We start from the raw sequence: 12968 nt of genomic DNA, 5'->3' as shown, positions 1-12968 counted from the left end.
GATGCTCTCCTGAGCACTGCTTTCCCCAGCAACAGTGCCAGATTTATGTATAGGCTAAGTAGGCTGAAGCCTAGGGCCTCTAAATCTAGGGGGCCTCACCAGCCTGCCCTCTCCCCAGTGCCACAGTCTCCCCTCTCCCAAAATTGCAAACCCAAGACTTCATGCAAGGGCAGGGCAACTCAGGCCTCTACATCTAGGGGGCCTCACCAGCCTGCCTGCTCCCCAGTTGTGAGGGTGGGGGTGGGGGTGGGGGTGGGGAGGAGCCTCACAAGTGGAGCAGCCTAGGGTCTCTCTTCATTTAAATCCAGCCCTGCCCAGCAAACGCCATTACCCCTGCCCTGGCTTTACAAATCAGAGGTAAGCACAGGTTGGAGAATCCTCCTTCGCTTATTCTGAAAGTACCAAAGAGAGAAGAACACATGCAAGTCCACATATACAAGAGAAAGGGAACCTATAGCCCCCCCGATGCTGATAGACTGCAACTCACATCATCTCAGACCACTGGCCATCCCAGACCACCTCCAGAGTCCAACAACATCTGGAGGTCCAACCACAGGGTTCTTGCAAGGATTACAATGAGGGCAGGGAACTTCAGTGCAAAGTGGCCCTCCAGGCTTCTCTATCTGGCCCACAGAACTCTCCCTATCTCCACAGCCCCTCCCCCCGCACTGGTCTTGCTGTGCATACAAAGTGTTTTTGCCTGCAGAAATGTGTCCCTTGCATTTACACAATGAAATGTTTTGAACACTAGAAAGCACCATACACACTATTATTATTATTATTAATTATTATTATTAATCACAATATTGCCACCCCGCCTTCCTTCATAAAATAACACCCTTCTTTGGTTATGGCGATGCTTTGCCTACTGTGTGCCGTTAAACAGCTGTCCAGATGCTTACTGATGAACCTCCTGGCACTTTCATCATGCGGGACAGCACATCTTACCGCGGCTCGTTTGGCCTGGCCATGAAAGTCTTCGGCAGCAAAACAGGTACTGAGGCTTCCCTTTTGAGAGGGGTGGGGAGAGGGGTTTGGCCTTGCTCAAGCAGGGGTGTGTGGTCAGTGGATTGTTCCCCTGGCATCTTTTCCCAAAGCCCAATAAGCTTCTGCCCGGCTTGGGGGAGGGGGAGGCACGATGCTCATGTGTGCAACATCGCCACCCCCCCCCCAAAACCCCTCACAAGCTGGTGCTTCTGGCCCTGTGTTCCCCTAGGAAAAATTTCACTGCATACCACTGTGCTCAGGAGCTTCTATTGCAAGTCCCTGCAGGATTTTAATACCTGCCTCAGGGTTTACTGCCCTGAGGTTTCCAGTCTTAGTCTTGACAATATAGATAAAGGAAGGGGAACATAGAAAAGGAGATCTGAATACAGTGGTACCTCTAGATACGAACGGGATCTGTTCCGGAGCCCCGTTCGCATCTAGAGGTAAACGTATCTAGCGGCGGCATGTCTGCGTACGCGCACGTTGCGTTTCGCCCCTTCTACGCATGCGCGTGACGTCACTTTGAGTGTCTGTGCATGCGCAAGCAGCGAAACCTGGAAGTAACGCGCTCCGTTACTTCCAGGTTGCCGCGGAGCTCAACTTGAAGCAAATTTAACCCAAGGTATGACTGTACGTGTCTTCCCCAAACTTCTGCTGGCTGGGGTGCACTTTAAAAACAATAATAAAAAAATAAAACTGGAACCACACATCACTCTTGCAACTGGAAAGATGTGGTTTTAGGGTGTGACAGTGCCTACTGTTTATGGTCACGTCTGCACCACCCATTTAAAAATACATGGTTTTCTCAGAAGAATCCTGAGAACTGTAGTTCTTTAAGGGTACAGGGAGTTGTAGTTGCTTTGAGGGTGAACTACTGTGACCAGGATTCTTTGGAGGAAGCCATGTGCTTTAAACGTATGATGTGGGTGTTGCCTGTGTGTCTCTGCACGTAGGATGTTACCTATGTAACTCTTGTTTTGCATTCAGGATTCCAACTAAACAGCTTACATTGAGAATGTATTTGAAATGGTATAACCTTTATTTCTATCATTTCTGTATAACATTTCTTTAAACAGATTTTAGGAACAGCTCTTAAAGTGGGTGGCAGATCACACGGCTCCTTTCATGAGAGACAATAAATTGTTGGGTTTAAAATAAAATGAAATCCATGTCTGTAAAGCAATTGGGAAGTGGGAGAGCCAAATAGTAAATTCTCCCTCTCCAGCTGGTTTAATGTTGTACCACAGACATAGCACCAGTGATTAAAAAAAGAACAAAAGGCCAAGAATTTAGGAACAGAATATGCTTTGCTATGTTTGTTCGTTTTGTTTTTTTAAAGAAAATGATACCACCTTTCTGTACAAAGAATACACAAAACAGTGTTCAGAAACTAATGGGTTTATTTACAAATCACTACTTGTGATTTATAATTTGTAAATATTTTTTTAAAAAATGTGAAATAGCACTAAAATGAGTAAGGGGAAGGGGGTGGAAAGCAAAAGCAGAAGAGGATGCAAAGACACGAGCCAATTTTTAGAAGCCAGTTCAGTTTTTGCAAAGTCTCTGGTGCAAGAGTTGCATTTCAAATTCATTTCAGCACTATTTGTTTTTGCTTCAAAGGGGAAGATGGCAGTGATCCCATCAGGCACTTCCTAATTGAGTCTTCTGCCCGAGGAGTACACCTTAAGGGCGCTGAAGAAGAACCCTATTTTGGTAAGACAGCCTTCCTGATGCATCTGTTTGTTAAATGTCATTACAGCTGGTTCAGGATTTGTTGTTAGGAAGCTGTGTGTAACATGAGTGTTTCTGAAGTTACTGCATTTTGCTGCTAAGAAGAACCCAACTGGATCAAACCAAAGTTCCATCCAGTCCAATGTTAACACTCTTATTAAACAAGCCATTCTGCTTGTTCCCACTCTGGCTTTTGCTAAACATTTGGGGTGGATCCCCAAAGTAATGAGCTGACTGGTTTCCAAGGACAGCAGCAAGATCTCATATTCACCTTTTTTCTGGACAACCCTAGAAGGAGCAAGGATGGATATGAGACATGATAAACTCTGGTTTGTATTGCAATGTCCCAAAAAAGACAACATGTTATCTCTGAAAACTGCTTTCTGTTAGTTCTTCGTTGGTTCCCCTATAACAACTTTCCTAGTTCATTAACAAACATTCAGTACAGCTGAAACAAAATTTTAAAAAATCCTTTCAGTAGCACCTTAGAGACCAACTAAGTTTGTTATTGGTATGAACTTTCGTGTGCATGCACACTTCTTCAGATACACAATTAGTTCAGCTGTTAATCAGTGGCAGAATGAGGGGAAATGAGAATTTTGGCAGAGATTTTGGGTTCAGAGGTTTAAGAACACCGTGTACAAACCTCTTCCTCTATTACAGGAAGTCTCTCGGCGTTTGTATATCAACACACCATCATGCCTTTAGCATTGCCCTGCAGACTGGTTATCCCCAGCCAAGGTACGTTTAGGAACTGAAGCAAATAATTTCTGAAGCGCTGAAAGGAATGGTGTGCTTTGTCTAGTATTCATGCTAGACACAGGAGAGGGATAGGGAATCTAAGGCTCTCCTGATTTACGTGCCACCTGGGTCTGGATGGTGTTACGGTAAAATCTGGGTGCGAGGCTGCTCTGCCACCCAGCTCGTCGGACTAAGTCCGCGGGTCCCTGCGGAGGAAAATGAGCTCAGCCGGAGACAGGAGCAAACTGCAGAAAATCCAAGTTTATTGCGCAACAGGTTCAAGGCGAGATTGAACAGTGAGAAAGGGGTGACATGAACTTTTGAAACTTCCCTCCATGTCCCAGAATACAGTGCAAAATACATCCCAGTTACATCATGAATACATTAAGAAGAGGTTGGGTTACACAGATTACATCATGAATACTTTAAGAAGAGGTTGGGTTACACAGGATTAACATATGGAGGAGGGAGGGGGGAATATGCAGAGCTGGAGATATGCGCAGATAAGCACATCCTGAGTACCGGTGATGAGAAGACAATGGTCCATGTACGCATAGTCTGCCACCTGGCATTGCCCGGAGGAAAGGCTTGGCAGAGTGATTTGACAGGATTAGGGTCTTGACACCTTGCTTGAGGGATTATGGAGGACAGAGAAGGTGTCATGATGTCCTAGAGAAATTGAGCAAATTGGCACGTTGATTTTCTACGAATTTTATAGATTTTAGTCCCTTTTGACATTGACAATTGGAAATAAATGGATATATTGTAGCGAAGAAGAAGGTGAAGAAGACATGCCCCCCCCCCTTCCAAGGTTCTTGGAGAAGGGAATTTCACATATGTGGGGTCATCATTTGAAAAGGCCTTGTCTTCAGTGCCCACCAGCCTGATTAATCTTAGCAGGGCCTCTGAGGCCAATTTTAGGGCTCAGGCAGGTTCATATAGGCTGTCCATCAAACAACTTGATTGTTCAGGGACGTAACGGTTTGTAACAGTCCTTTAAGCTGAGGCCGGAAATTCAAGCCAATTCAACTGATGCAAAATTGGTGTGATATGATAAAATCTTCTAGTTCTCACAAATACAAGTACCACCTTCAAAAAATAAAAAGGCAAACAGCCCACCTAAAGCACGGGGGGGGGGGGGGGGGATAGCTAGGTAACAACTGAATCAGCATTTGAATCACTAGTAAACGTGACTGTTAGTGGCAATGTGAAGAGGGAGAGGTTGCTTCATCCTGCAGGAGAAGAAGAATGAAGCAACTCCTGTTTTTATGATTCGGCTTTAGTTTTTATTTTGGTATGCATCTTTAGACACTGATGTGATGGTTCCCCTGTGCATCAGAAATGAGAATTAGAACAATGCGGGTTGTAATTGGTACATTTTTGCCCTCTGTCTGATTAGTTTATTCCTACTTTGATTTTGATTTCCCCACCTCCAACCTCACTCAGATTTCTTTGGAGGAAGAGAAAATCCTGCTGTGGGTTCAGAAGCCACTCTACCAGTTTCAACGAAAGCTGCAGGTGAGTGAAATGGGAGCATGCACACCTATCTGTTCAGTTTGTAGGGGTTGTTGGGAGTATCGGAGCCAAGTGTTGTGAATTCACACCTATTCTTCTGTCAACATGCAGCTACATGCATGCTGTGAAGATATCCCATTTTGCCATCACTCAGACCAGCCTCACAAGTAAACTTAGCCAAGCTAGTAGCCAATAATAATAATAATAATAATAATAATAAATAATAGTTTAATGTACAGTATATCCCACCTTTCTCCCAAACTGGGATTCAAGGCAGCTTGCAACATTAAAAAAATTTTTTTTTTATAAAATACGAAGTAATGGAAACAATCTAGTTAAGAGAAATAATGAAAATACAACGGAACACAATTACCGTGATAGCAGCAGCCCAGTGATCTGCATCGTCTGTGCCTTAGTTTTCAAAGCCCTGCCTGAAAATAAAGGTTTTGCAGTGCTCCCCAAACTGAGTAATTGATACCCAGAGGCGGAGCTAGCTGCTCTGGCACCTGGAGAGGTGCGCATGCTATGTACCTGAGGGCAGGGCTAGCCGCCCGCGGGCGCAGGGTGAGCATTCCGGGGGGGGGGCGGCGATGTCACCCCCCTCAGGGATGACACCCAGGGCAGCCTGCACCCACCGCACCCCCCATTCTTCTCCAGTATTGATACCTCAAACCCGGGTTTGTTGATGCCCTGGCTAGAGGACAGATGGTAGCTCTTCTCCCCAGCATGCCTTAACCCCTTACTCTGTGTGTCTGCGCACGCGCGGGGGCTGTCCAACTCCAGGAATGCACATCTGGCCTTTTTTTAAAAAAAAGTGAGAAACACTAGCAACCCGAACACCTTTCCCATCACAGCCATTTGGAGGGGTTTGGGTAAGGGGAGAGAGTTTAATTTCATTTTTACATTTATTAACACCAGCCCCGGAGGTCAGCAGCCACATGTCATTAATCGTCCTTTCTTCTCTCTTTCTCTTTTTGGCCTTCTGGCCTTAACAGTCTGCAATCTCCTGTACCTGCACTCCCTGACCATGGAGACACTCACTGGCAAAGCAGCAGTTCGGAAAGCCGTGTCTGCCACTTTCGAACTGGAGGTCCCGCCTACGCCCACCATCGTCCACTTCAAAGTGACTGACCAAGGGATCACCTTGACAGACATCCAGCGGAAGTAAGGAAGCTGAATAGGACAGCGGGTGGCAGAGGAGGAAAGAGCAACTTTTATTACAGAGTTGCCTGCTCTGTTAACTTGTTGGGGGTGGGAAAGAGGGCAAACCTTTTGCAATGTCGGAAACAAAAGCAGAGGTGCTCCTGGTGTCTATTTGCAAATGGGAACATGCGCAGGAACCGGGGAACACCCAAGGATTTCCGCCCAAGGGGGATATCAGAGAACTCCGACAGGAGCGGAAATGGCTGGTCTGTCCCATGTGTGAAATGGGAATCAAACCAGTGAATACGATCAATATTCGCCACTGTTGTTGTCATCCACAGAATCATGGAATTGTAGAGGTGGAGGGGACCCTGAGATTCCAGGAATCTCAACTAAAGCATCCATGACAGATGTGGCTTTCTGTCCACAAACACTACATGATTGATTACATCCTCACCACACCACCCCCCACGTTTGCATTCTGTTTCCTTTGCATTGAGATGAATGGGGCGTAACCATAATGTAAGGTAAAGGTAAGGGGACCCCTGATCATTAGGTCCAGTCGTAACCGACTCTGGGGTTGCGGCGCTCATCTCGCTTTATTGGCTGAGGGAGCCGGCGTACAGCTTCCGGGTCATGTGGCCAGCATGACTAAGCCGCTTCTGGCGAACCAGAGCAGCACACGGAAACACCGTTTACCTTCCTGCCAGAGCGGTACCTATTTATCTACTTGCACTTTGATGTGCTTCCGAACTGCTAGGTTGGCAGGAGCAGGGAACGAGCAACGGGAGCTCACCCCGTCGCGGGGATTCAAACCGCTGACCTTCTGATCGGCAAGTCCTAGGCTCTGTGGTTTAACCCACAGCGCCACCCGCGTCCCAACAACCATAATGTAATTTCCATCAGTTACGTAAGTTACGCAATTTTACCACTAAGGGCAAGACAAATAATGTAGGGGGCTTTTTCAGTGCTGCGGAAAGGAAACAGCGCTGAATAGTGCACATACAAGGAGAGATAGCCATTTCTGAACTGACTTCTTAAGTAACTCATTGGTTTTGTTTTGGGTGTTTTCCTTTTTTAAAAAAAGTTTGAGAAACATGCTTGAGTTTTGCCTCCTCTCTACAGGGTTTTCTTCCGGCGGCACTATCCACTGGCTGCCATCAGCTTTTGTGACATGGACCCCGAAAACCGAAAGTAAGTGACCAGGCTGCTCCTTCAGTATTGCTACCAGCCTTAACAGGAGGCCACGTGCAGCAATTTTGATTTCTCCCCACCTCACCCACACAGTTTATTTCCCAAGTGTCTTTTATTTTAGGGCCAGTGCTTTCTCTCCATGTGGTTGGCCATGGGAGGCTGAATAACAATAGCAATAACAACAATAAGAATAACAACAATAATAATTTATTACTTATACCCCGCCCATCTGGATGTGTTTCCCCAGCCACTCTGGACGGCTTCCAACAGGAGATCAAAAATACATTGAAACATCATTCATTAAAAAACTTCCCTAAACAGGGCTGCCTTCAGAAATAATAATGGCTCTTTATGGCTACTCCCAAAAGGGTGGGCAGACTTCAAACTTGTCAGACCCACTCTGCCTGTTTGTTTCGCGAGATCTACCAGCCAGAGCCAGCTGCAAAAGACATAGAGTTAGAACTGAAGAACAGGGTGCCTTATTAGCCTAAGGAATTGTTTCTCAGTACCAGAACTGAACTGGGCTCACAGCCTTTTCACAGCAAACTGCACTCCTGGGACTCTGCTATACAGCTGCAGCTGCAAATATAACGTTTTAAGTGCATTATACAAATGTGACACTAGATGGCGATGGTGCGCTAATGGCAAATTCAATATATATTTTTCGAACTTTTTTTAAAAAGCATTTTCACAGCGGCTTTTTTTATATGTGTCCCTGGTTAGCTTTTTTCATTTCACTAAGTAAGAAAAGTTATTTTGTTGTTGCTATTGCTTTTTTAAAAATAGTTTTTATTAAGTTTTAAAATTATAGACATCAAAATAAACATTTTACATAATACCATATATCCAGTGACTTCCTTCCTTCTCCTTCCAAGGTTCATTTTACCTGCCTACCATTCCTGCATATTTTACTGTTGCCGTTTTAGTCAGTTCTCCAATTTACATCATTCAAATGTTAATCACATTGTTGAATGTATCTTAATGCTGCTGTTCTTGCTAAACCATTGGGAGCCAGACACACTTGCCTATCTGCTGCCAATCACCTGGAGATCTACTAGTAGCAGATCCCAATGCACTTTCTGTCCACCCATGTTCCAGACTATTTCCTAGCAACCTACGTACCATATTCTTTGCTTTCATCTGGAAAACACTGGGTTGCAGTGGTTTGGCAGCAACCTAGCCTGGATTCTTCATAAAAAAAGAATGACTGAATCAAAAAGGGGAAGCGCACATGTTGTGTTTTAAGCACCTTCTTGCAAAGTTTAATTGCTATAGTATGGTGGATCAGGGCTGGCCCAATACATCTTGGCACCTGATGACCCCCAAATAGCGTCCCCCTCTCTGACCCCCAAATAGCGTCCCTTAACCCCCTCAGGTTAAGAACTTAATTCGTTCTGGAGGTCTGTTCTTAACCTGAAACTGTTCTTTACCTGAAGCACCACTTTAGCTAATAGGGCCTCCCGCTGCTGCCGCCGCATGATTTCTGTTCTCATCCTGAAGCAAAGTTCTTAACCCGAGGTACCATTTCTGGGTTAGCGGAGTCTGTAACCTGAAGTGTCTGTAACCCGAGGTACCACTGTATCAGGAAGTGGGGCAGGGGCAAAGATCTGCATCAAGATCTGCTGCCTTATATTGAGTCAGACTGTTACATTAAACAAGCCAGCTAATGAAATGATTTGTTGAATATGAAGTCTAATTCTCCTCTCTCTTTTTTGTAAAGGTGGCAGAAATTTTCCAAAATTTCCAGGTAAGCTATATGGATGGGATGAGCAGCTTCATGGAATACACAGAGGCTAGACGATGATATGAGAAATTAGAGATTGGTTAGGGCAGCCATAAGCAAACTCAGCCCTCTAGATGTTTTGGGACTGTTGTTGTTGTTTAGTCGTTTAGTCGTGTCCGACTCTTCGTGACCCCATGGACCAGAGCACGCCAGGCACCTCTGTCCTCCACTACCTCCCGCAGTTTAGTCAAACTCATGCTGGTAACCTCGAAAACACTATCCAACCATCTCATCCTCTGTCGCCCCCTTCTCCTTGTGCCCTCCATCTTTCCCAGCATCAGTGTCTTCTCCAGGGAGTCTTCTCTTCTCATGAGGTGGCCAAAGTACTGGAGCCTCAGCTTCACGATCTGTCCTTCCAGTGAGCACTCAGGGCTGATTTCATTAAGAATGGATGCATTTGATCTTCTTGCAGTCCATGGGACTCTCAAGAGTCTTCTCCAGCACCATAATTCAAAAGCATCAATTCTTCGGCGATCAGCCTTCTTTATGGTCCAGCTCTCACTTCCATACATCACTACTGGGAAAACCATGGCTTTAACTATACGGACCTTTGTTGGCAAGGTGACGTCTCTACTTCTCAAGATGCTGTCTAGGCCTGTCATTGCCCTTCTCCCAAGAAGCAGGCGTCTTTTAATTTCGTGGCTGCTGTCACCATCTGCAGTGATCATGGAGCCCAAGAAAGTAAAATCTCTCACTGCCTCCATTTCTTCCCCTTCTATTTGCCAGGAGGTGATGGGACCAGTGGCCATGATCTTCGTTTTTTTGATGTTGAGCTTCAGACCATATTTTGCACTCTCCTCTTTCACCCTCATTAAAAGGTTCTTTAATTCCTCCTCACTTTCTGCCATCAAGGTTGTGTCATCTGCATATCTGAGGTTGTTGATATTTCTTCCGGCAATCTTAATTCCAGCTTGGGATTCATCCAGCCCAGCCTTTCGCATGATGTATTCTGCGTATAAATTAAATAAGCAGGGAGACAAAATACAGCCTTGTCGTACGCCTTTCCCAATTTTGAACCAATCAGTTGTTCCATATCCAGTTCTAACTGTAGCTTCTTGTCCCACATAGAGATTTCTCAGGAGACAGATGAGGTGATCAGGCACTCCCATTTCTTTAAGAACTTGCCATAGTTTGCTGTGGTCGACACAGTCAAAGGCTTTTGCATAGTCAATGAAGCAGAAGTAGATGTCTTTCTGGAACTCTCTAGCTTTCTCCATAATCCAGCGCATGTTTGCAATTTGGTCTCTGGTTCCTCTGCCTCTTCTAAATCCAGCTTGCACTTCTGGGAGTTCTCGATCCACATACTGTTTGAGCCTTCCTTGTAGAATTTTAAGCATAACCTTGCTAGCGTGTGAAATGAGTGCAATTGTGCGGTAGTTTGGGACTACAACTCCCATAATCCCTGACTACTTGTCCTGTTAGCTAGGGATGATGGGAGTTGTAGTCCCAAAACATCTGGAGGGCCGAGTTTGCCTATGCCTGGCTTAGGGCAATTGTTTTCTCATAAAGCATGTTAGTAGCAGCACAATCATGCATTCCTGCTCAGAAGGAAGTCCTACCTATTTAGTGGGACTTGCTCCCAGTTAAATGTGTGTATAGGACTGCAGGCTAAGGGTTGAGAAAAAGGCAGCAACAGAAATTCAACTAAAAGGCATTGAGGTTGGATAGGTACCCTCATGGTAAGCTAGCACCCAGATGCTGAGGGTACTTCCAAATGGGGGCTTTATTGTGGGAGTGGCGGCTTCTCTGCATGTTTTTTTCACAGCCATTGGCATCAACAAGCCAACATGTAAATCCCTGCCCCCCCCCCAATTTAATCTGGATTTCCTTTCTGGGAAAATCCAGTTTTTTTAAAAAAGGGGGGGAGCTGGTGTGTCACAAACACACACCCATTCCTGATACTTGAACCAATTCATTTACAATATTGAGTCCCTGTTTCCCTGAACGCAAGTGCTGTTGAATTGAATTGAACTGAATGGGTCTCACCTGCGGACATGTGCTTAAGATTGCAGCTCGTGTCTCTTTGCTTTCTATACCCCTTCATTAATTTTGGATTTGAACCTTAATCTTCTGAGCCTTACTTTTCTAAAACAAATTATATAACAAAAGTGATTAAAGGGGTGAGTGGAGGTGGGTGTGGGGAGAGAAATAGGTGAGTCACCCTGGGCGTTGCCTCCTCCCAGTTCCTTGCGTCCCAAGCGAGATGCCATTTGAACAAAGGAATGGAAGAGAAAAGGGGGGTGGGAATGCCTTTTGTAACTCTTTGCCCTTCCCCATGACTACCAGAAGCAGAATATATTCTGCAAAATGAGGACATGGAAAATTCCTTAAGCCACAGAGTAACGCACCACCTCTGGCTGTGCATATGCGACACATTTAAAGCACATTTCCTTCCCCACCCACACAATAAAGAATATTGGGAACTGCAGTTTGTTGTGGGTGTTGGGAGTTATAGTTTCAGGGGGTAAAATATAGTTCCCAAGGTCATTGGGGAGGAAATGTGCTTTAATGTGCCCAGCCAGAGGTGGTGTGTTTCTCTGCGGTTTAAGGAATCATGGTGTGTCCAAAGTTCAAGTCTACATGCTTGAGCATTTCTTCATCTGTCATGAGCGTAAACCTATCACATAGGGATTTGTTTCCTCTCTGTTTCTCGCCACAGGATCTTCGGTGTCATTGCCAAAAGCCCAGCAGACTCTGAGAATATCTGCCACCTCTTTGCAGAATATGACGCAGTGCATCCAGCTTCCCATATTGTTGACTTCATCAAGAAACTTCTACCTGCTGCTTAACATTGCCCAAATGCTGGGGTCCTCTGTTTCCTAGCAATGCTGCCCCACCACTCCCTATACCCCACCCCATCCGGAAGCGCAACAGTGCGCTCTTGGTCTTTGAAAGCTCTCTGGGTTGCATTTCGAAAAGGCTCTGGAGACAAACCATGGCTGTATGAGTGTTGTGAGGGCTGCAACAGAAATGTGGCAGTGGGAAGCAGCAGCAGGTCATATGTCCTTGCAGGAATGATTCAGTGACTGGATTGTCTCTCCACAGGAAGGCCAACCGTATAATTTCTGGGCTCCTATTTCAACCAGAATACTCTTTAGGCCAATTGATCAAAAAAGGTGTTTTTCTACCCTGTGGAAAAAAGATAGTCTTGCAACATGCAAAGTTGTACTGATTTGCCTTGGTAATAGCAAGTCTTTGAGATAGGTCTGCCAACAGAAAAACCACTACAGGGATCCATGCTCAGTTCGTCTCTTGACTGGACTATTGTAATGTGTAAATACTTTATGAAGAATATTTAGAAGCTGCAATTGCTGCAGAATGCAGCTGTCAGAGTGTTAAATGGTTTGGCACCAGCCTGCTCATGTAATGAGATTAGCAGCAGAGGGCCTTCTTGTTGCCCCGTGGTTAGGGGATACCCACAATGCAGTGACACAAGATAGGGGGCCACCATGGAGAAGGCCCTGTTTAGGGAACTCACTTCCCTTCGCTATAGGGACAACACTGTCATTATTCAACTTTTGTTGCTGGGTAAATATACCTTTTTTCACCCAGCCTTTGAGAGAGGGTTGAGCCGAGAGGGTCAACTGTAAACATGGCTGCCGTAGTGTTGTTATTTTGATACTGTATATTATTCTTATTAAATATATACTGGACATATCAATAACTTCTATATGAATCTTATTACTGTAATCTGGAACCAAGAGCGGCTGAAGTGTGGGCTAAATGATCAAAATCGTCAATTAATTAATGTCACCCCAGTTCTGAAAGATCTGCAGTGGTTGCCTCCTCCATGTTTGTGTTTGGCTTACAAAATGGCCTGCTCTGTGGCAACGCAGGTCTCAGACTGGGTGTAAAGTGAGATTGAGACTAGATA

General features: G+C 45.2%; 1 protein-coding gene across 1 annotated transcript in view; it reads left to right on the top strand.

Annotated features, from left to right (window-relative positions):
* The window catches only part of TNS4 (tensin 4), a 30722-nt gene extending 17964 nt beyond the window's left edge, over positions 1-12758 (top strand). The window contains exons 6-13 of the mRNA XM_083582928.1: positions 887-994; positions 2608-2700; positions 3382-3459; positions 4906-4977; positions 5970-6138; positions 7243-7311; positions 9032-9058; positions 11754-12758. Of these exons, the coding sequence (XP_083439054.1) occupies positions 887-994; positions 2608-2700; positions 3382-3459; positions 4906-4977; positions 5970-6138; positions 7243-7311; positions 9032-9058; positions 11754-11883 (746 nt within the window). The 3' untranslated portion in view covers positions 11884-12758. The remainder of the gene's footprint in view (positions 1-886; positions 995-2607; positions 2701-3381; positions 3460-4905; positions 4978-5969; positions 6139-7242; positions 7312-9031; positions 9059-11753) is intronic.
* The last annotated feature ends 210 nt before the right edge of the window (positions 12759-12968 follow it).

Source organism: Podarcis filfolensis, assembly GCF_964270895.1.
Source record: "Podarcis filfolensis genome assembly, chromosome: 13".
Lineage (NCBI taxonomy): Eukaryota > Metazoa > Chordata > Lepidosauria > Squamata > Lacertidae > Podarcis > Podarcis filfolensis.
Note: the sequence above shows the minus strand (reverse complement) of the source record. Positions and strands in the feature narration are given on the sequence as shown.